The 23,285-nt window shown below is 42.9% G+C and overlaps 2 protein-coding genes across 2 annotated transcripts in view; one reads left to right on the top strand and one right to left on the bottom strand.

The window, feature by feature from the left end:
• jam3b (junctional adhesion molecule 3b) overlaps positions 1–19,750 on the bottom strand; it is a 43,183-nt gene extending 23,433 nt beyond the window's left edge. Inside the window, exon 1 of the mRNA XM_078426539.1 lies at positions 19,621–19,750. Coding sequence (XP_078282665.1) covers positions 19,621–19,708 — 88 coding nt within the window. The 5' untranslated portion in view covers positions 19,709–19,750. The remainder of the gene's footprint in view (positions 1–19,620) is intronic.
• Positions 1–23,285, top strand: part of rps25 (ribosomal protein S25) — a 244,761-nt gene that overhangs the window by 201,086 nt on the left and 20,390 nt on the right. The window lies entirely within an intron of this gene.

Genomic DNA, 23,285 nt, shown 5'->3' with positions numbered 1-23,285 from the left:
CATCTGTTTCCTGGGAGTCAGCCAATCTTCCAACCACGCCAACATGTTTAAGTCCTGTACCATGAGCTTTTATTTTCCACAGCAACCTTTGATGCAGTCGCTTCAAGTGCCTCTGGAAATCTAAATATAGTTCATTCACTGGTTCACCTTTATCCAATGCACATGTTACTTCTTTGAAGAATGGGAATAAATTGGTCAGGCAGGATTGTCCTTACATAACAGTTTGATGACTTTGTCTGAACACCTTGAGGTTTTCTAACCACCTTGCTTTAACATTTTTCATTAAAAAACAAAATATGTCAGTGGAGAGACAATAAGAGAGAGAGACACAGCACGGAAACAGGCCCATCAGCCCAGTGGATGCACTGTCCATCAACCATTTACACTAAATCCCATTACCTTTATACCCTCCACATGCTCATCAACTGCCCCCAGATTCTATCACTCACTGCACACAAGATGTCAATTAACCTACCACCCTACATGTCTTGGGGATGTGGGAGGAAACCGGAGCACCCAGAGGAAACACCACACGACTAAAAGGAGAAAAGCCTGGACAAGATCACCCCGTTGTCCGCATTCCAGTGAGGATAAACCAAGCCTATACAATCTCTCCTAATAAATATAGTCCTCTAGTCCAGGTGAATCTCTTCTGCACTCTCTCTATTGCTACACATCCTTCCTATCGGTGCCTTCACTTTGAGATTGTTAACTAATCCAGACTCTTTGCACAATACATGTAACCTGCGCTCTGCTTGGCTCCAGTGAGAGAGAGTCATACAGCATGCAGTCACAAAGTCTTTGGCCCAGAGTCTACTTTCATTTAGTTTAGTTTAGAAAAACAGCGCGGAAACAGGCCCTTCGGCCCACTGAGTCCGCGCCCACCAGCGATCCCGGTACACTAACACTATCCAACACACTAGGGACAATTTATAATTATACCAAGCCAATTAGCCTACAAATCTGTACATCTTTGGAGTGTTGGAGGAAACCGGAGCACCCAGAGAAAACCTCAAACAAGTCATGGGGAGAACGCACTAAATTCGTACTGACAAGCACCCATAGTCAGGATCGATCTACGCTGTAAGACAGAACTCTACTGCTGCAGCATCGTGCCATCCTACCAATGCAGTCCACACCAATCATGCACCCATTTGCAGTAAAACAATGTTAATCCCAGTTTTACTTTCCCCAAATTGCCATCAATTTTCCCAGATTCTACAAGTCACACAGAGACAAGAGGCGATTTACAAAGATCAATTAACCTACCAACCTGTGCATTTTTTGGGATGTGGGAGGAAACAAGTGCACCCTGCGGAAAGTAAATTAAATCCCATTCAGTCAGCACCCAAGATCAGGACTGAACCAAGATGACTGGAGCTATGAGCTAACTGCTCTACTAGCTGGCCACAATGCAGCTCAGGGCATGCTATTTAAAGAAAAAATCCTGAAACACTATGAACTCCTCACCCAGGCAACCTCTGTCTATCTGATTTTTTTCCAGTCTCTGTATAGGTTGGAGATTTTATCACCAGAACTTTCTGACAAGACCATTATTTCTTCCTTCATCCTTTGTGTACAGATGTAGTTACTCCCATTATTATTTCTTACCTCCCCAAATGACTTTAGACTTTACATTGGAGATACAGCGTGGAAATAAGCCTTTCCGCCCCCCCGGTCTGCCCCGATCAGCGATCACCACGTACACTAGTTCTTTCTTACAGGCTAGGAACAATTTACAATTTACAGAAGCCAATTAACCTACAAACCTGTACGTCTTTGGAATGTGGGACGAAAATGGAGCACCCGGAGAAAACCCATGCGGTCACAGGGAAAAGGTACAAACTCCTTCCAGATAGCATCCGTAGTCCGGATCGAACCCAGATTTCTGGCGCTGTAAGACTGCGACTCAACCAGTGCACCACTGTACCGCCCTTCAGTATCCCATTTTGCTGGGCATAATTCACTCCTCTCAATTGCACCAAGGCCATCATTAGTTCACATGACACTCCTCTTAGTGTTACCTTCTTTTGCACTTTCTAAAGAGCATGTACCTTTCAATATCCGGGCTACGAACAAGTCATTCTCCAGTCTTGCCCCTATAATGGCCATCAGGTGACACCTATCTCTAATTGCTATCGGTCATGTTTCGTTACGAATGCTACAAACATTCAAATGCAGATCTTTTAGCCACATCCTTTTGATTATGTCTGTAATTTCTCCCCTCAACAGTAGACTTACTCTTAGATTTGTACTCCTTCTCCCTTCCTGCCACTGGATGGTTATCATTTCTCAAAATGATAGCTTGCCTTTACTGTTCAAACAACTATATCTTAGCAACTATAATCATTTGCCCCCGTCCTTCAGTTTAAAATCTTTTCTGCTCCCTTAAGTCAGGTGGTAAAGCATTGGAAAAGGGAAGTTTAAATTTCTAAGTAATGCTGGAAGTCTGAAAAAACATGAAATGCTGGGCATATTCAATAGGTCTGGGACCAGCTGAGTGAACCAGAGTTATTATTTCACATCAATAACCAAAATGTTAACATCTTCTCTCACTTCATTGCCTGACCTGCTGACTATCCCCGGCAGTTTCTTATTTTTATTTTGGTTAAAATGTCCAAATTGGCAATTGTATCTTTCACAAAGTCAAATCAATCAATTAAACTGCATTATCTAGTAATTCAGTAATTGTACCTAAACAAACCAATTTTCTACAGTATTTATGTTACTCCTGTTGGAATGGGCTGAGATAATTTGCCTGGTTTACCTGAATGCGTCCGCTGGTAGTAAAATAACTACAGGTATATCTACATGCTTACTGGTGCCCCTTAATACTTCCTCATTCATTCTCTGTATAAATCTGGAAAAAAGGAGACCCTGTTTAATTTTGGAGTCTCTCGTTTGGTCATTACATGAAAGGGGGCAACCTTAATCTGGATTAAGATTGACATAAATGTAAAGGCATTGTTTTGGGGACACTGACTGTTTTTTTCTGTCAAATACCCAGTGAAGTAGGCTCCTCTCTGTTTAGTGTTGTTCCTATCAAATCATGAATGAAAGAAAATGTCAAAAAAACAGGAACGCTGATTCTCAACTGCCCTCCACTACCACGACTGAGTACAATTACAAATTACTGATTACAAAGAAGATCTTCCTCCTTTTAGACAGCTCCTCGGGATTAAGGATGTTTTGTTTCCGTTTCCGGATTTGTGGGTTCTGTGACGCGCTAATAAGGCCAATGTGGGAATTACAGACGTCCTCGGGTGAAGCACGAAGGGCTTGAGGGCAGAGGCAGCTGCAACTGATGAGGAAACGTGCTCCTTCTCAAGCTTCTCCACACAAACCAGAATGCTCCTTCTGTGCCTTGAGCAGTCATGGGCCAAAGAATCCTACGTGTTAGTGGAAAATGTTATGTTTCGTCAGGAGGTCAGTCATACAGCGTGGAAACAGGCCCTTCAGCCCAAATTGCCCACACCGACCAACATGTCCCATCTATACTACTCCCACCTGCCTGCGTTTCGCCCATATCCCTCTAAATCTAACCTATCCATGTACCTGTCTAATTGTTTCTTAAATTTTCTTACGATAGTATCTGCCTTACCTCCCTCCTCCCCAGCAGCTCGTTCCATACACCCACCATTCTTTGTGTAAAATGTTACTCCTCAAGTTCCAATCAAAATCTTTCTGCCCTCACCGTAAACCTATGTCCTCTGGTTCTCGAAGCACATCTTCAAGCACATCCTAGAATCCCTTCCCCTCTTTGCCTGGTAATATTTTCATGATGGGGCTCTAAATAGTGCCTATTTGGGCCTCTCTGGTCAGACATACAATGGGCTTGGCCTGCTTAACATAGCCAATTGAGTGTAGCTAGGGCCTTGATACCGTGGATGGGGGCCTGGGAAAGGACACTTACATTGGTTAATTTATCCATCCAGTGAAGTTGGAAGATTGGGCAAAATCAGCATGGGTGGTATTTTTTCAGTGTCTTCTATGTCTTCTGTAATAGTCATAACGTCATAAGGGATAGGAGTAGAATTAGGCCATTTGACCCATCAAGACTACTCCGCCATTCAATCGTGACTGATCTATCTCTTCCTCCTATCCCCATTCTCCTGCCTTCTCCCCATAACCTCTGAGACTTGGTGTAGTCCTGGTGTATAGAAGAGCAGGGATTGCTGCTGTTTGGTAGACCACAGGTGCCATATTGGATATTTCTATCTTCACTTATCCATTCCTTCAGCTGCCCAAAGCCTATGCTTGCACATTGAAGTTCATAGCAACTTTCAAACTTCTTGTCTGCCTTTGCCAAGAGATGACTCTCAAACCATTGGAAATTCTCCATGTTGTGCTGAGAATCCTTTTATATATTAGATGTTCAAGGCCTACAAGATCAATGCAGGGAAAAGGCAGTGATGTAAAAGGTTAGTCAGAAGTGGATAATATTGAATGGCAGAAACAGACATGAGGAGCCAAATTGCCTCCATCTGCTTTCATTTCTTGTATTTCTGCAAGTGGAAATAGCACTCCAGCATGTCTCCCTCAGGCACTCTACTTAATAAATGCCTCCACCCAATCATTTTAATAAGAATCACAGTTTCCTTCCTGCCGCTTCCTTCCCTACGTATGATTCAGATGTCCAACTTCTGCAGCTGCCTTTCCTTAAGAATCTTATCAAAGGCTTCCTGAATATCTATGTTAATCAGTAGGGAATAAGAATACTTTATAAAGTCAGGCACGTTGCGCAATATTTTTCTCGCCATTAATACAAGGGTTGGAAAGGTACCGCAAAAGTTACGTGCTTCTGAATTTGATATTATGGCTTCCACTGTGATAAAATCTACAGCTTGGGTGTTTAAAAGGAAGGTAGATCTACTTACTTCATGATTTTTTAGTTTACTTGCATTATTACATCAAAATATTTGTGATCACAGCATCTACTTTTAATGAAGAGACAATTTTCCTTCCAATTATTAACATAATGGAAGGTATTTATTCACAAAATGCTGGAATAACTCAGCAGGTCAGGCAGCATCTCAGGAGAGAAGGAATGGGTGACGTTTCGGGTCGAGACCCTTCTTCAGACTGAAGAAGGGTCTCGACCCGAAACGTCACCCATTCCTTCTCTCCTGAGATGCTGCCTGACCTGCTGAGTTACTCCAGCATTTTGTGAATAAATACCTTCGATTTGTACCAGCATCTGCAGTTATTTTCTTATATTAACATAATGGATATAATTATCAATAAAAGGCTCCACAGCGGCAGAGTTGCTGCCTTACAACGCCAGAGACCCAGGTTCAATTCTGACTACGGGTGCTGTCTGCATGGAATTTGTATAAATTCCTCGTGACCGCGTAGGTTTCCTCCGGGTGCTCCGGTTTCCTCCGGGTGCTCCGGTTTCCTCCGGGTGCTCCGGTTTCCTCCGGGTGCTCCGGTTTCCTCCGGGTGCTCCGGTTTCCTCCGGGTGCTCCGGTTTCCTCCCACATCCCAAAGATGTGCAGGTTTATAGGTTAATTAGCTTCTGTAAATTGTCCCTGGTGTGTAGGATAGACTGGTGTACGGATGATTACTGGTCATCGTTGACTCAGTGGGCCGTAGGGCCCGTTCCCAACTTGTAACTCCAAACTAAACATAAACTAAACTAAGACTATTGAAGTACTTTTCTTCCTTAAAATGAAAAAATTCTATGATTGTTTGTCATTATAAGCAGAAATCATCCAGCATCTAATGATTTATTTCAATGACTGTTAGCAGTTTACAAAACCCAGCAAGCAAAGATAAATGCCAGAAAACACACAAAATGTGGTCGTTAGAGCTCCTAAACCCATCCTGAATCAGGAGGAAACAAATTCCAAAACAGTTTTACATTGATTATCTTGGATATTTGATTGAATTGTACTAATGGTTCTGAAGGGAAACAAAAGCAATCAGCTGCTCCTGGGTAAGTAAGTCTGGGATAAGCCGAGTAACAGATGCTCGTACATCTGCCACTTCGTTCCACTGGTGGACACAACGTGCAGGCAACAGCAGTGCCTAAACATGCTGGGGAAACCACCTCTGTGAACCCAAGCCAAGCAGACCAGGCATTAGCTTGGAATCTTGAATGGGAAATTCTGACCTGGAATTGAGGAAAAAGTAGTATTTCACTTATTATGCCTATTTATCATTTTTATTCACTTTATTGCCAAGATATTTTTAACTATTAGATATTATGAAGCTTAAAAAAACATTAAATCAGACATGTTTAAAAATTGTTTTTAAATGTTTCCAAGCTTTAAATGGAGAGGGAGCCACAACCTTGGCTTTGTCTAAGAAGGATCTGCAGATGCTGGTTTAAACCGAAGATAGACACAAAAAGGCAGAGTAACTCAGCGGGTCAGACAGCATCTCTGGAGAAAAGGAATAGGTGACGTATCGGGTTGAGTTTGAAGAAAGGTCTCGACCAGAAACGTCACCTGTTCCTTTTCTCCAGAGAAGCTGTCTGCCCAGCGGAGTTACTCCAGCTCATTGTGTCTACCTTGGCTTTGTCTCCTGTTAGAGTTCTTTAGGTTATTCCGCGACCTTGGTTTAAAGTACACAACATCCGACTGGAGTCACCATTCCCAGGGGCAAATAGTCATTTGGTCTGCTCCAGATACACAGGAACACCTGAACCCACAGAGAGTGCTGAACACAGCTCAGTCTTTCACAGATGGGTCACTTCCTTCCATCCAGTCCATTTTACAGATGGGTCACTTCCTTCCATCCAGGAAGGCTGGAAGTATCGTCAAGGATGCTGGACACCCTGGCCATTCTCTTCACCCTTTTTACTTACTGAGTATGGAAACTAGCCCTTCAACTTCACTGAGCTGGGAGGAGTCGTCTTATCAATAGACAATAGACAATAGGTGCAGGAGGAGGCCAATCAGCCCTTCGAGCCAGCACCGCCATTCAATGTGATCATGGCTGATCATTCTCAATCAGTACCCCGTTCCTGCCTTCTCTCCATACCCCCTGACTCCGCTATCCTTAAGAGCTCTATCCAGCTCTCTCTTGAATGCATTCAGAGAATTGGCCTCCACTGCCTTCTGAGGCAGAGAATTCCACAGATTCACAACTCTCTGACTGAAAAAGTTTTTCCTCATCTCAGTTCTAAATGGCCTACCCCTTATTCTTAAACTGTGGCCCCTTGTTCTGGACTCCCCCAACATTGGGAACATGTTTCCTGCCTCTAACGTGTCCAACCCCTTAATAATCTTAGACGTTTCGATAAGATCTCCTCTCATCCTTCTAAATTCCAGTGTATACAAGCCTAGTCGCTCCAGTCTTTCAACATATGATAGTCCCGCCATTCCGGGAATTAACCTAGTAAACCTACGCTGCACGCCCTCAATAGCAAGAATATCCTTCCTCAAATTTGGAGACCAAAACTGCACACAGTACTCCAGGTGCGGTCTCACTAGGGCCCTGTACAACTGCAGAAGGACCTCTTTGCTCCTATACTCAACTCCTCTTGTTATGAAGGCCAACATTCCTTTGGCTTATCAAGCCTAATCATTGATTAGTACGGGTGTCAGAGGTTATGGGGAGAAGGCAGGAGAATGGGGTTAGAAGGGAAAGAGATCAGCCATGATTGAATGGTGGAGTGAACTTGAAGGGCCGAATGGTCTAATTCTACTCCTATCCCTTATGACCTTAAGTCCAGTCAAGTAAACCAACAAACACAAACAACACCAAATCACAATCCGTGATATCCTCACCAGATTCATAAAATTCTTATTATTATCAATTGCTTCAGACCAATCTTTTAACACTTACCTTGAGCATAGGCCCATTCCAGTTTGTTTGACCCATGTGAACTGCTAACCCAATTTTACAGCACTATATAAATGAGTTAAACTTTAATAAAAACTACAATTACAGACGAGTCTGAAGGGTCTCGACCCGAAACGTCCCCCGTGCCTTTTCTCCAGAGATGCTGCCTGTCCCGCTGAGTTACTCCAGCTTTTTGTGTCTATCCACAAATACAATTCTCCTTTCACATTCTCCAGTATAGTCACAATGAAATTAGAAGCAAAACTCATCCTGATTAATTTATCCACATAATGCAGCTTGGGCCTTAATATCTCTAGAGAAAATGAATGATCTTTCTCCCTCAAGAGGGCTGCAATATTCTCTCCCCCCAGGTATCCACAGTTGACTAATGCCTGTTCTCTTTCTTTGAATGTGGTAAAACATCCAGCCGGTTATTAAAACTCAACAATAAACAGTCATTAACGCGCACCTTTTCTCCCCATTCATGTCCTATCCGCATGGAGAAATTTTAAAAAAATGATGACTTTTCAAAGTTATTTCTTATTGTTGGAATTAAACATGATTCAATTAAAAGGACATAAAGTGCTGAAGTAACTCAGCAGGTCAGGCAGCATCTCTGGAGAACATGGATAAGCGACGTTTCAGGTCAAGACCCTTCTGAGTTTCTCCAGCATTTTGTGTCCTTTTGTGTATTAACCAGCATCTGCAATTCTGTTTTTTCATGATTCAATCAAATCCTGACATTATAATACCCCAAGGATAGAGGCATCCTGTTTTCTTTCCTATCAATTATAGATTTCCTACTTCATAGAAGGCAGTGTCCACCAAAACTCAAGAGGAAATGGAGTGAATAAATGTTACCTGAATTGTTATCTCACATCAATTCCCTCAGAGGCACACATTACAATGTCTACAATTTTGTTTTGAAATGATTTAATTTACTGATTACCTAAAAAACACTGGAAAAAATGCAGGTCAGGCAGCATCTGTGGGAAGAGAAACAACCAAAATTTCAGGTCAGAGATCAGAAGGATTGTGCAAACTGAAACATAGACATTGCTTCTTTCCACAGATGTATCTGACTTGCCGAGTATTTCCAGCATTTTCTGTTTCTGTTTTAGATTTCTAGCATCAGCAGTGTATTTTTGTTTACCACTTTGCTGCCCCATTAAGTTTTATAGTTAGGAAAAAAAACTGCAGATGCTGGTTTAAATCGAAGGTAGACCACAAAATGCTGGAGTGACTCAGCGGGTCAGGCAGCATCTCGGGAGAGAAGGAATGGGTGACGTTTCAGACTGAAGAAGGGTCTCGACCCGAAACGTCACCCATTCCTTCTCTCCCGAGATGCTGCCTGACCCGCCGAGTTACTCCAGCATTTTGTGTCTACCCAAGTTTATAGTTATATTTAATATAATTTTCAGTGTGCAAGTTGCAAATGATAGATTTGTCATTTTTCAAAGGTTCATAATAGACAATAGACAATAGACAATAGACAATAGGTGCAGGAGTAGGCCATTCAGCCCTTCGAGCCAGCACCGCCATTCAATGCGATCATGGCTGATCACTCTCAATCAGTACCCCGTTCCTGCCTTCTCCCCATACCCCCTCACTCCGCTATCCTTAAGAGCTCTATCCAGCTCTCTCTTGAAAGCATCCAACGAACTGGCCTCCACTGCCTTCTGAGGCAGAGAATTCCACACCTTCACCACCCTCTGACTGAAAAAGCTCTTCCTCATCTCCGTTCTAAATGGCCTACCCCTTATTCTCAAACTGAGCCCCTTGTTCTGGACTCCCCCAACATTGGGAACATGTTATCTGCCTCTAATGTGTCCAATCCCCTAATTATCTTATATGTTTCAATAAGATCCCCCCTCATCCTTCTAAATTCCAGTGTATACAAGCCCAATCGCTCCAGCCTTTCAACATACGACAGTCCCGCCATTCCGGGAATTAACCTAGTGAACCTACGCTGCACGCCCTCCATAGCAAGAATATCCTTCCTCAAATTTGGAGACCAAAACTGCACACAGTACTCTAGGTGCGGTCTGACCAGGGCCCGGTACAACTGTAGAAGGACCTCTTTGCTCCTATACTCAACTCCTCTTGTTACGAAGGCCAACATTCCATTGGCTTTCTTCACTGCCTGCTGAACCTGCATGCTTCCTTTCATTGACTGATGCACTAATACAAACTTTACATCAGTTAAGTTGATCAAGGGGGCAAGTAAATTACTTCACATTTTCCTGTCCAATCATGCTCAACAAATTTGCGTTTTACAAGCTTGAAAGGATGGTTACATCAGGAAAATGGGATGCAAAAGAAAAACAGCTTCAGCGTTGAACAATATTAAATGCAGGATCAGACTTTGTATATCAATCGTGAATTAATTTTTGGCTGAGACAGACTCTCTATTATCCTGCTCACAAAGCCAGGATATAGCCCGTACAGGAACTGCTGGGATTTGTATCTCCCTGTTGCAGCTGTGCTGATTGTGCAAAAGTTTGAAGAAATTCACACCAAATACAATGGATCTGTTTTGATTATTAAGTCTTGGCTCTATTTACAAAAAAACCCTAAAAATAATCGAAAAACAAATGACTTAACATGATTTGTGAGTTTCTTAGTTGTGTCCCCACCCTAAAACTCACTGTAAAAGCCAAACACAAATTTGATTCCTGAAATGGGGGGGGGGACGACGACATTGCCCTAAAAGGAGAGATCAAGCAGAATGGGTCATTTCTTCCATACTCAAGAGAATATAAGGGGTATGACTCAAAAAAGATGGAGCAACTCAACGGGCCAGACAGCATCTCTAGAGAAAAGGAATGGGTGATGTTTTGGGTCGAGACCCATCTTCTGAAGAAGGGTCTCGACCCAAAACGTCACCTATTCCTTTTGTCCAGAGATGCTGTCTGATCCGCTTAATTACTCCAGCTTTTTGTGTCTATCTTCGATTTAAACCATCATCTGCTGCTCCTTCCTACAGAATATAAGAGAAGTTCTCATTGTAACATAGAAACTCTTTGGATTTAATAGTCTGACGTTTCCAGCATTTTCACTTATCTGCCAGGTGTTTTTCTTTCATTTATAGATTTTTGAATAAAATAAATATCTCAGGTTCTGGGGAACAGCCAGGATATTGGAGTTGAGGCCAATACCTACTGATGCTCCAATTTTCTATGATTGTTTCATCCTGTTTACATGCAGGCAGTCCCCAGATTACGCAAGGTTCCGTTTCTGAGAACATTCTGTAAATCAGAAGGAAACAATTTCAAGAGGATCAATTAGTACTGTTTAGCTACTGTTCTCCCCATCTGTAGTTTCTCTGTATCAGAGTTAGAATGGCCTGGTTATTTTTGATGGCCTTAAGGTATCAGTGGATATTATATTGTTAGGTAAGTATTTTGCAAGTGTCAAAAGAAGAGATTTGACTTGTTAATATCCAAAGCAAATTGCATTTGTGGCCTCCCACTGTGCAACAGCAGATACATTCCTGAAGACAACATATCTAATTATTGCACGGAGATTACATGTAAACTGGATGTCCTTTGAATTAACTAGCTGCTACCCTATTCTGTAATTCCTGAAGATGTTTGTATTTTGGTAACTAACTTTTCAGTCTTGAAAAATCCTTTAAAAATCTTCATTACTGTAGTCACGTCTTACGCAACCCAAGAGTCCCACACACCAAATACTATAAAGCCAGTCATTATTTCTTCACTGAGAAAATCTGTAATGCAATTTTTAATATAAACAAAACTATCATACAGAATCTAATATAAATAATAAACATCTCATCTCCTGTAATTAAATCTAAATTTTGACGGCACAAATTTTCGTTCACATATCAGAAATCAAGGGTTAGCATCCAGAATATAAATGATCCGCAATGATTTGCAATGTTAAAGTTTTCTTAACATTGCAAATTAGATTGCTTTCCAATACCAAATATTTCTTGCTGATTCACAAACTCATTCCCCACTTAAAAATCTGCACTCAGATGGTATAACAAAGAGGATCTGCATCTGTTGCCTTGGTCTTAATGAAGCATACTTGAGAACAAAGGATCACAAGGAAGAGAAGCAGAAGGACATTATTTTGCCTCATCCGCCTGTTCCACTATTCAATAAGATTACGGATGATATTTTACCTCAGCACCACTTTCCTTCATGGACTCATATTCCTCAATTTGCTTAGAATTTTGCTCATTTCAATGAGCTCAGTCCTTACTTTTCATTCTTCTAAACTCAAAAGAAAAACATCCTTAGTCTGCTTAATCTCTCTATACAAGACTAAATCATAATCCCCAGAATCAATCTGGACAACATTTACTGCACTCTCCAATTATCCTTGTATACAGAGACCAGACCTATACACAATGCTCCAGATGGTTTGGAGTTAGACCTCTACTCTTGTACTCCATTCCTCTAGGAATAAGGCAAGTGTACTGTATGCTTTCCTAATTACTTGCTGAAACGTGTTAGCTTTGAGATTGGTGTAGAAGGACAAATGCTTTTCAATGTGTCACCACTTAAAAAATACTCTGTTTTTAAAATTTAATACCAAAGTGATGACCTCATTTTTCCCCCCACATTACATCTACTCTTGTCCATTCTATTAGGTTGCCTAAATCCCTGAAGTCTCTCAGCAGCTTCCTCATGTAGCACTAATACGTGTAGCACACTGATTTCACTGTTAGCACTCAAGATAACAGAATTCATCGCCTGCGAGTCTGAATGAGCAATTACGTGACATTGGTGCTGAGACTCTTACAAGGCGACCAAGCTACATTTTCTTAACATACCCTCTCGAATAGATTGGCACAAAATGCTGGAGTAACTCAGCGGGACAGGCAGCATCTCTGGAGAGGAGGACTGGGTGACGTAGCATGTCGAGATCCTTCTTCACGAATAGATTGATGTTTTGTAGCGTGGTTCCCTGAGCATTTGGGGAGGCTGGGAAAAAGCTTTGAGTAGAGCCCTTCTTCCCCTTCTCTGGAAATATCCTCTTTCAAAGATTTTTTGCCTCTCGATTCTTTCTTCATGTTCCCATTTGTCTTCTGGAGCCCACAGGATCACTGTTAGGTAATCCATGGTGGAAATGAAAGCAATTCCGATCACCATCTGGACACATGAAAACAGTTGTGGCAGCAATCTTTTGCCTCCTACAAATGTTGCATGTGAAGGGCATGTAACCCGTGTTAAAAGCTGCTTTTCTTCATAGGGCTAATTACTTCTAATTAGATGTGTATGAAACAATCTTTAACAATGTTAAAGACTTAACATAGACACAAAATGCTGGAGTAACTCAGAGGGACAGGCAGCCTCTCTGGAAAGAAGGAATGGGTGAGTCAGGGAGAGGGAAACCAGAGATATAGAAGGGTACAAAGTGCATGTAAGGTGTGAAAAGTTCAGACCAAAGCAGACGATGATCAAGGAAATGTCCAATGGTCATAGAGCTGGAGCAGGAGGAATTACAAAGGGGGAGCGGCTTCGAGATTATGCAAACTCCACACAGTTGGCATCGGAGGTCAGGATTGAACTTGGGTTGCTGGAAATGCTGCAAAATCTCTACCAAGTGCACCACCCTGATTGAAAATGAATAACTTCAGCAATGGGTAATGAACCCATTAGTTCTTTAAACCAGTATATTAACCACTGTTTCTATGTCTCTGAAATGTTGCAATCTGAAGCATGATTTATATATTTTTTGAGAATGTGCAAAAAAAATGATGGGAACCTTTGCTTTTCTGTGAATTTATATGGCTCAGATCTAAAAGTAAGCGTTATTTGTGCTCATCAAGTTGTGTTCTTGCTTTCTTACAAGCTATTATTGTTCAAAATAAAAAAGTTGTTTGTTGAGGAATTAGCAGCATGATCAGTGGCTTGTTCTGAGAACAAAGACTACTTTGTCCATTGAGATGCTGTCACATAACTAGTGCCCAATATACACAAGCTGTGCATGGATTTCTCTACATTCCCTTCCTGAAGAAAATATTTCCCAGGCACAAAGATATCTATGTGCAAAATGATTAAATCAAATTGCAAAGTAACAGCACTCAAATCTATCATTTTAATCCTTCCAGGTTGCTGCCCACCACCACAAAACAAAATAATCTTGTTTTCAGTCATTATGAATTGCACAAAATTACACATGAACATCTTCGATGAATTGCAAACATCTCATTAAGCTTTATGTGCACCCACTTGGGACTGTTTTAATGTTAACTACGTTAATCAGGATTATTGTTGTTCTGTGGGACAGAATTAAGTAGGACAGAAATAGACAACAGAGTTTTAGTTGAAGCATTTTTAGCCTGAATGTACCACCTCTTACTTGCAATGTTCCATTAATTATGTGAATGCAGGACATGCTGAGGTAAAGCATCAGAGGTCCCACTTTATAACTGCATCTTTACAAAAACACTTGATTCTGACAGAAATTTGAGATTTTCTGTTGGCTATTACTGAACACGGTGGTGCAGGTGGCCGGCACAGCAGTGGAGTTGCTGCCTTACAGCGCTTACAGTGCCGGAGACCCGGGTTCAATCCCGACTGAAGGGACTGTCTGTATGGAGTTTGTACGTTCTTCCCGTCACCTGTGTGGATTTCCTCCGATTCTTCGGTTTCCTCCCACACTTCAAAGACATACAGGTTTGTAGGCTAATTGGCTTGGTATGAATATAAATTGCCCCTGGTGTTTGTAGGATAGTATTGATGTGCGGGGTTCGCTGATCAGTGTGTACTCGGTGGGCCGAAGGGCCTGTTTCCGCACTGTATTAGCTAACTAAACTAAATTAGCATTGTCAGTGTAGATTACTTCAGTAATTCTGGAAGCACATATGATTTTTCTTATTGTAGATTCTGAAAACTGTGATGTTCAAACAAATAAACAAATGGAACGTTGAAACAAATGATGTGTTACTTTACAACAGTTATGAATCAATATTTCACACAAACAACGCACAGTTCGGTGAATTATTTGTTCACAGAAACATAAGAAAACAGGAGTAGGCCACTCTGCCTTTCAAGCCTGTGCTGTCATTGAATAACATGGCTTATCGGCTCCAGGCTTTGTGTTCTTCTGTGCCAGTCCTCAATTTCCTGATCTTTTGACACTTTACCTACTTCCTCTGAAAATTTACCTAATGGTCTAGCCCCCATAACACTCCGAGGTAGAGAATTAGCGACTTACCACCATCTGCATAAATATGTCCCTACTCTTCAGAGCTTTAAATAACTGCCTCCAAATTACGAATTACATAAACTTAATTCCATTTTTCTGCATGCAGCTTACAACAAATCAGGTACATGGGCCTTACCACTGAATGGGTTAACTGAATGGCCAGACCAAGATCCCAATCAGCAAAAGAACTGTCTGCCTTCAAAAAGTCATCAATTCCGTGCAAAACAAATTTTGGTGCATCTTTTATCAGTGTTTATTTTTTGAACCAAATGACGATAGTTTACACAAACTAAATGAGATTGATTTCCTGCCACAATGATGAGAATTAAGGATGTTGGGAATTGCTTACAGGTTTAGTCTTGCCCCTCCTTTATGGCTGATGGTGGGAATTCCATAACCACAGGATAAAAAGTTCAATTTTTTATTTGGGCACATATTATTCTTCAAAAAAGATTATCAATCATCTTAAGAGTTAACAACTATTAAGACAGGGCACATTTAACAAGGGGGTCTACGACATTATTGCCATCACTGAGACATGGCCACAGGGCAGATAGGACCAGCAACTCAATACCACAGGGTACAGAATTTTTCGGCAAGACAACAGGAGCAAAATGGCAGGAGGTTCATCAAACATTGCATTACCTCAGTTATGAGAGATGATATCCTAGAAAGCTCCTCAACGAGGCCACATGGGCAGAGATTAGAAACTAAAAGAGTGTTATCATTTTGCTACAGGTATTATAGTCCGATCAACAGGTGGCAGTAGAATGTATGTAGGCAAACAGAGTTACATTAAAAGTAGGGTTACCATATTGGAAGGTTTCATTTTCCAGAATATTAACTCGGATTGATGGTGTTAAAGCTCAGTGGGGACAGAATTATTGAGACACGTCCAGAGAAGCTTATTGATGCAGAATGTGGATGGACCAACTAGGGAAGGAGCATTACTGCACCTGATCTTGGGAATGTAGCTACTGAAGTGGAGGGAGTGTCTGTGTTGGAACATTTTGGAGATAGCGACTAGATAGCGTCTATTTTAAAGTGGTCATGGAAAAGGATAGGGATGGACTAGTTTTGTTAACATTAAGGAGGCTCTGACAAAAGTAGATTTGCTGCATCGACTTGCAGGAAGTCTACATCTGCACAGTGGGAACCATTCAACGAAGAAAAAGAAGAAGAGTTCAAAGCCAGCACTTTCCTTTAAGAGCAAAAGCCAGGGTTAACAGGTAGAAGGAACAATGGAGATGTTGAGGGATATTAAGGGCGGATAAAAGAAAAAAGGAAACGTGTTAAGCATCAGGAACTAATGAAAAGGGAAGCTGTCAAGAATATTAAAAAAGTGTAGGGAAGCAGCTAAAAGAAATTAGGAATGCTATAAAGGGTCACGGAAAATTACTGGCAGAAAGGTTTAAGATAAATGAGAAGATTCAATACGTATATTGGGCTTTAGTAAGACCATTGACAACGTCCCATATGGGTGGCTGGTTCAAATGATTAGAGCTCTTGAGATGTAGGACAAGTTGGCAAACTGGATCTAAATTTGGCTTGGCATTAGAAGACCAAGAATGATGGTAAAGGGTTGTTTTTGCGATTGGATACCTATGCCTAGTGGCGTCCAGAAGGATCAGTGCTGTTTATAATAAACATGAATATGGGATTAGGTAGCATAAACTGCAAGTTCACGGATGTCAAAGATCGGTAGAGTTGTAATACCGTGAAAACAGTCTTAAGCTGCAGAAAGATACGGATGTGGTCGTGAAATGAACTGAAAAAAAGGTAAATGGAGGTAATGCCAATGAGGGTAGAACATACAATGTGAATGGTTGGGTCTTAAGGAGTATTATTGAGGAACCGAAGGACTTTGGTGTACGTCCATAGATCCTTGAAGGTGGTAACACAGGTAGATAACGTAGTTAGGAAAGCATTTGAGTTATTGGACATCAATAATTGGGGCACTGAATTCAGAAGTAGTGAGGTTATGCTCCAACTCCATAACCTTAGTCAAACCTCAGTCAGAGTACTGCATGCAGTCCAGGTCACTGTACCATAGGAAAGATGTGACAGCTCCAGAGAGGAGATTCACTAGGACATTGCCTGGGATGGAGATGATCAGTTATGAGGAGTGATTGGAGAAGCTATGTCTGGAGCCGAGGAGGTTAAAATGGGACATGATTGGGATATTTAAAATTATGAGGGATACACATAGACTGCAGGAAACATTTCCCCTTTCAGAGGTAGCTAAAACCAGAGGACCTCGATTTAAGGTAAGGAAGAGGGTGGGGAGGAGATTTAAAGATGATATGATAAGCACCCCCCAAGATAGTGGTAAGTATCTGCTCCAGAGAGTAGTTGAAGCCAGGTTGTTGATGACATTTAAGAAGTGTCTAGATGTACCGTTGAATTGCTTAGGCATAAAAGGCTGAAAAATACTGAAAGGTGTCTATTGATCAGTGTGGACATTGGGTGGAATGCTGTGAGATTCCATGATGCAGAATGCTTGAGATCAACCCGAGCCAAGTCATTCACATCTGTTACGAGATACAGTGAACAGCATGCTATCCAATTAAATCAGATAATACCATACATGACTGCAATCACAAATACAGCAGGCAAATAAAAAAACACCAGACTGTAGAATATACAGTAGTTTTTCATCATTTTAGCATAGTTACAGAGAAAAAATCCAATGTCCACAACAGGGACAGCAGTCTATGATCAACTAGAATCAAATGTTACTGTTCACAATTATAATCTCAGATTATAAGAATAATAACATGAAATTATAATGCAGAAGGATAACTTGTAATGAGAGGTCAGAATCAACACTTCAGGTTAGCTTTTTCTCTGCACATGTGCTGCTTGACCTGCTGAGTATCCCCACAATTTACTGTTTTTAACTCTTGATCTCTCACTCTTTGAAATGAATAAACCAAAGAGAAAATATGAAAACTGTTTACACTGAAATTCCACTCCTGGTACCAGGTAATCTCGGTCACATGTGGACATATTGTAGAACACATTTAAAATCAGAGCCTCATCGGACTCTCGAGCAAATGGTAGCAGAGATCAAACTGAAATTGAACAGCAGATCTCTATGTATAAACAGCATAGTTAAAAGGAATAGTAGAAGTACAGAGGAGACATAAAACAGGAAACTTATGAGTGTTTGCAAGGAAAGATAAGTGTACTATAAATATTGAGGAATTAAACGTCAAAGTAAGGGCGGTACTTTAAGATCCCTAATGGTAGGCGTCACACGCACTTTAAGTTTATATTTTTTAAACTGAATAAAATGCAGCAAAGAAAATTGTGACAATGCACTCAAGTTCCACTGATACGGACAATTCATAAAAACACAAAAGTAATTTAAGATTACTATATTTAAATTCAGACATTTTCAGTTTTTTTCTAGGCAGAGCAAATGACCATTACATCAAGGTGAAAGGGAAACGATTAAATATGAATCAATGGGGTCACTTTGTCATACAAAGGATGGTGGGTGTATGGCCAGAGGAGGTAGTTGAGATAGGGACTATTCCAGCATTTAAGAACCAGTTAGATAGGTACACAGATAGGACAGGGTGGAGGGATATGGGCCAAACACAGGTAAGTGGGACTAGTGTAGCCGGGACATGTTGGTCGGTGTGGGCAAGGTGGGCCGATGGGCCTGTTTCCACGCTGTATCTAAGCTCGTTGAGAATATGCAGAGGATAAATTCGCTTCAACGACAACTGGCCCTTAGCCAGCAGCAACCAGTTCCCATCCAGAAACACATCCAAGAATTATTAGGTTACGTCTAAGCACGGCAACTAGATATACCATGGGGGGACAACGTACCTATTCCAACATTTCACCAACAGTTTGACAGCAACCACAACAGTTAACTGCAGCTGAACAACAGACACCCTTCAACATCACAACACTACGAGTAAATCACTCAATGTCATCACATCAACTGCTTTGACAACGAGTTCCTACCACATTTGTTAAGTAGATTTACCCTTACTGCTTGAACTGGAATAACTTTGCAACGAAATATCCAGGAAGGAACTACAGATGCTGATTTAAACTGAAGATAGACACAAAATGCTGGAGTAACTCAGCGGGACAGGCAGCATCTCTGGAGAGAAGGAATGGGTGACGGGTCCCGCTGAGTTACTCCAGCTTCTTGTGTCAAACTTTGCAACGAGTTATGTTAAGTTGTTCGCGCTGGAGTAAGATTGTAATAAAGTGTGTTAAATTATACTTTAAACTCTGCACCCTTTAGAATGTAGAACCTTGCACGCAGTCCGCCCGGGGTGTGAGGGAGGACAGGCGGAGTAACTGTCTCAGCGGCATCTCTGGAGGGAAGGGAAGGGATGGGGGACGTTTGGGGCGGAGACCCTTATTCGGGGGCATTGCAAAGGGTGCAGGGTTCAGAGTGACATTGAACATCACTTGTTCTGGCTCCACAAATTCTCAGCGAGGAGGAGAAAGCGGCGACGTCTGACAGCCCGGACCACAAGCGCGGCAAAGACAAGTAACGGCGCAAAGATCCGCGCTCCGGAGAGAAGGAAGCAGCAAATGCACAACAGTCCCCCGTCCCCGGCCGCGGCCACAGTCACTGTGAAAGACAAGCCCAGTCCCGCCGCCCTCACTTACCGTGGGCCAGCACGATACAGAGCGGTGGCAGCAGCGACACCCCACCCGCCATCTTCACCGCGCCGACCGCCCGCCCGGCACTGGGCATGCGCGCTCCGCTCGCGCTCGCACTCGCACCCGCCCGCGCAGCGCCATGGCAACGGGGTCCAGCGCCATGGCAACTGGGGGAACAGCGCCATGGCAACGGGGTCCAGCGCCATGGCAACGGGGGTCCAACGTCATGGCAACGGGGGTCCAGCGCCATGACAACTGGGGGAACAGCGCATGGCAACAGCGCCATGACAACGGTGGGGGATGAGGTCCAGCGCCATGGCAACAGGTGGATGTGGTTCAGTGCCATGGCAACGGGGAAAACAGCGCCATGGCAACGGGGTCCAGCGCCATGGCAACTGGGGGTACAGCGCCATGACAACTGGGGAACAGCGCATGGCAACAACGCCATGACAACGGTGGGGGGATGAGGTCCAGCGCCATGGCAACGGAGGTCCAGCGCCATGGCAACAGGTGGATGTAGTTCAGTGCCATGGCAATGGGGGAAACAGCACCATGGTGAAGGGCGCAACTGTGCCATGGTGATGGGGCCCAGCGCCATGGCAATGGGGGGATGAGATCCAGCGCCCTGGTGATGGTGTCCCCTGGTGATGGGATGAGGTTCAGCACCATTGCAATGGGGTCAGGCGCCATGGCAACGGGGTGGCCACCATGGCAACAAGGGGAAACAGCGCCATGGTAACGGGGCCAGCACCATGGCACGGGGTCAGGCGCCATGGCAACAGAGGGGAGAACATGTATGGCCTCAAGACCACCGGGGAGAGATGCCCAGTCGGTGGGTGGTCAGGCCGCAGAATAATACATAACAATGATGTACAGGTGATGGCTGGGCTCAGGCGAGATCACGACACACAGGCGGCCCACAGTGTAGAGCTGCCGGAACACAAACAACAAGGAACATTGCAGTACAGAAGTTTCTCGATGGTCGGAGCTGCAATAACAGTTATTTTTCTTTCAGAATTTTCAAAAATCAAAGTCTTTTCCAATGGCAGTAAGCTTATTTTTTATTGAAATTAAAACTTACAATACTGGAGGCACAAGGCGTGTGTCCTTGTGAGTTATACGTTCTCAAAAGACAAGTCACAGAAGAAAAGTGTATAGTTTGCAGTTCTGGCACTGTCAATAATCAAACGCACCCCCTCCACGCACCCCCTCCACGCACCCCCTCCACACACCCCCTACCCCCTCCCCCCCACACGTACAGAGTTGTGTTGAGAGCATAAATCACAGTAAGGTTAGTATCAATTTTCCAAATTAAATCCTGAAGTTAGCGACATGCCAGGATAAACAAGGAGAGGAAGATAAACAATAAATTGCAGCTGGACGTGATTTATCCAATTAGTAGTTAGACAGAACAACAATAACAAGTATGGGATAATAAATCATTTAAATAGATCAAAGTGAACACCATATCCAATGACCTAACTTAAGCCATTCTGAAAAAGTGTATAGAGTGGACCATTCCAAATAAATCCCAAATCCTGTAACACCCAGCATGATTTGTTCTCAGATTCCATGTTTGCTACCAGGGTCAGGTGATTTAATCAGATTACTTTCAGGTCAATGAAGATAGTCTGAAATGTCACCTATTCTTTTTCTCCAGAGATGCTGCCTGACCTGCTGAGTTACTCCAGCACTTTGTGTCCATCTTCAAGACACTGTTCCTGTAGATGTGGAATCTTGAGTAAGAAATCTTGAGTAGGAAAAGGGGACGTACAACGAGATCTGGGTTTCCTAGTGCATCAGTCACTGAAAGGAAGCATGCAGGTACAGCCGGCAGTGAAGAAAACCAATGGAATGTTGGCCTTAATAACAAGAGGAGTTGAGTATAGGAGCAAAGAGGTCCTTCTGCAGTTGTGCAGGGCCCTAGTGAGACCACACCTGGAGTATTGTGTGCAGTTTTGGTCTCCAAATTTGAGGAAGGATATTCTTGCTATTGAGGGCGTGCAGCATAGGTTTACTAGGTTAATTCCCGGAATGGCGGGACTGTCGTATGTTGAAAGACTGGAGCGACTAGGCTTGTATACACTGGAATTTAGAAGGATGAGAGGGGATCTTATTGAAACATATAAGATTATTAAGGGATTGGACGCGCTAGAGGCAGGAAACATGTTCCCAATGTCGGGGGAGTCCAGAACCAGGGGGCACAGTTTAAGAATAAGGGGTAGGCCATTTAGAACTGAGATGACAGTAGACAATAGACAATAGGTGCAGGAGCTGACTGAAAAAGTTTTTCCTCATCTCAGTTCTAAATGGCCTACCCCTTATTCTTAAAATGTGGCCCCTTGTTCTGGACTCCCCCAATATTGGGAACATGTTTCCTGCCTCTAACGTGTCTGGAAAAACTTTTTCAGTCAGAGAGTTGTGAATCTGTGGAATTCTCTGCCTCAGAAGGCAGTGGAGGCCAATCCTCTGAATGCATTCAAGAGAGAGCTAGATAGAGCTCTTAAGGATAGCGGAGTCAGGGGGTATGGGGAGAAGGCAGGAACGGGGTACCGATTGAGAATAATCAGCCAAGATTACATTGAATGGTGGTGCTGGCTCGAAGGGCCGAATGGCGTACTCCTGCACCTATTGTCTATTGTCTATAAATACAGTGCTGGAGGACCTCAGCGGACTCATGTGAACTGAAGACAACCTGGTGAGTGTGGCTTTGCTAATCTACCAGTCCACATTTCCTGTGCGTTATTTCTAAGAATGCAGTTCCTGTGTTACACAATCCAACTAGAAATCTTCAATAGGGACTTTAATTTTCCCCACACTAGAAGTGAAGCCATCTACAACATTTCCTTAGGAAGGTGGACACATTCCTCAGCACACTATTTTTTCCAGTTTATTAGTGTTGACATACACACACATACACACACACACACGTCAAGCGATACTGTCAATCCTCTATAAACCCTGAGCAATAGCCTGAAATCCAAGAATTTATTGCATCTTGAAACTTTTACCCCTTACGTTATGCCTTATCTACGTTCTACTCGGTTGGTCTCAGGGTGAGCCCACAAACTGCTTCCTGTGTCCTCCTTTAACATTCTCTTTAGTTCAGTGTTGCATTACAGCTTGGTTTGGGAACAGCTCTGCCCAAGACCACAAGAATTGCAGAGAATTGTAGATTATAGCCCAGTTCGTCACACAGACTAGATTCCCCACCATTGACACCATCTACACCAAATGCTTGCTTAGATTAACAAACACATCAGGAAGGCTGGCTCCGTCCTGGGGGCCGGAGTTGGATTCACGGGAGGTGGTCTTGGAGGGGAGGATGCTCCTCAAACTGCAGAGCATCTAGGACAATACAGCTCACCCCCTCCATGACACACTGGTCAACCTGAGGAGCACCTTCAGCAACAGACTGGTTCCACCAAGATGCAGCACAGAACGTCACAGGAGATCCTTCTTCCCTGTGGCTATCGAACTGTACAACCCCTCTCCCTTGTCGTGGGGTAGGCTGTAATTGACTCCCCCTCTGGCCCCCCCATCCTCCCCCAATCTTTGCACACCCCCAATCCTTTCCACTCGTCACTTTAATTTCATGTTTCATGTATCTTGTGTTTTATGACTGTTGGTAGGTCAATTTCCCTCCTGGGATAAATAAAATGTTATCGTAT

The sequence above is a fragment of the Rhinoraja longicauda genome, chromosome 32 (assembly GCF_053455715.1).
Source record: "Rhinoraja longicauda isolate Sanriku21f chromosome 32, sRhiLon1.1, whole genome shotgun sequence".
Taxonomy (NCBI): domain Eukaryota; kingdom Metazoa; phylum Chordata; class Chondrichthyes; order Rajiformes; family Arhynchobatidae; genus Rhinoraja; species Rhinoraja longicauda.
Note: the sequence above shows the minus strand (reverse complement) of the source record. Positions and strands in the feature narration are given on the sequence as shown.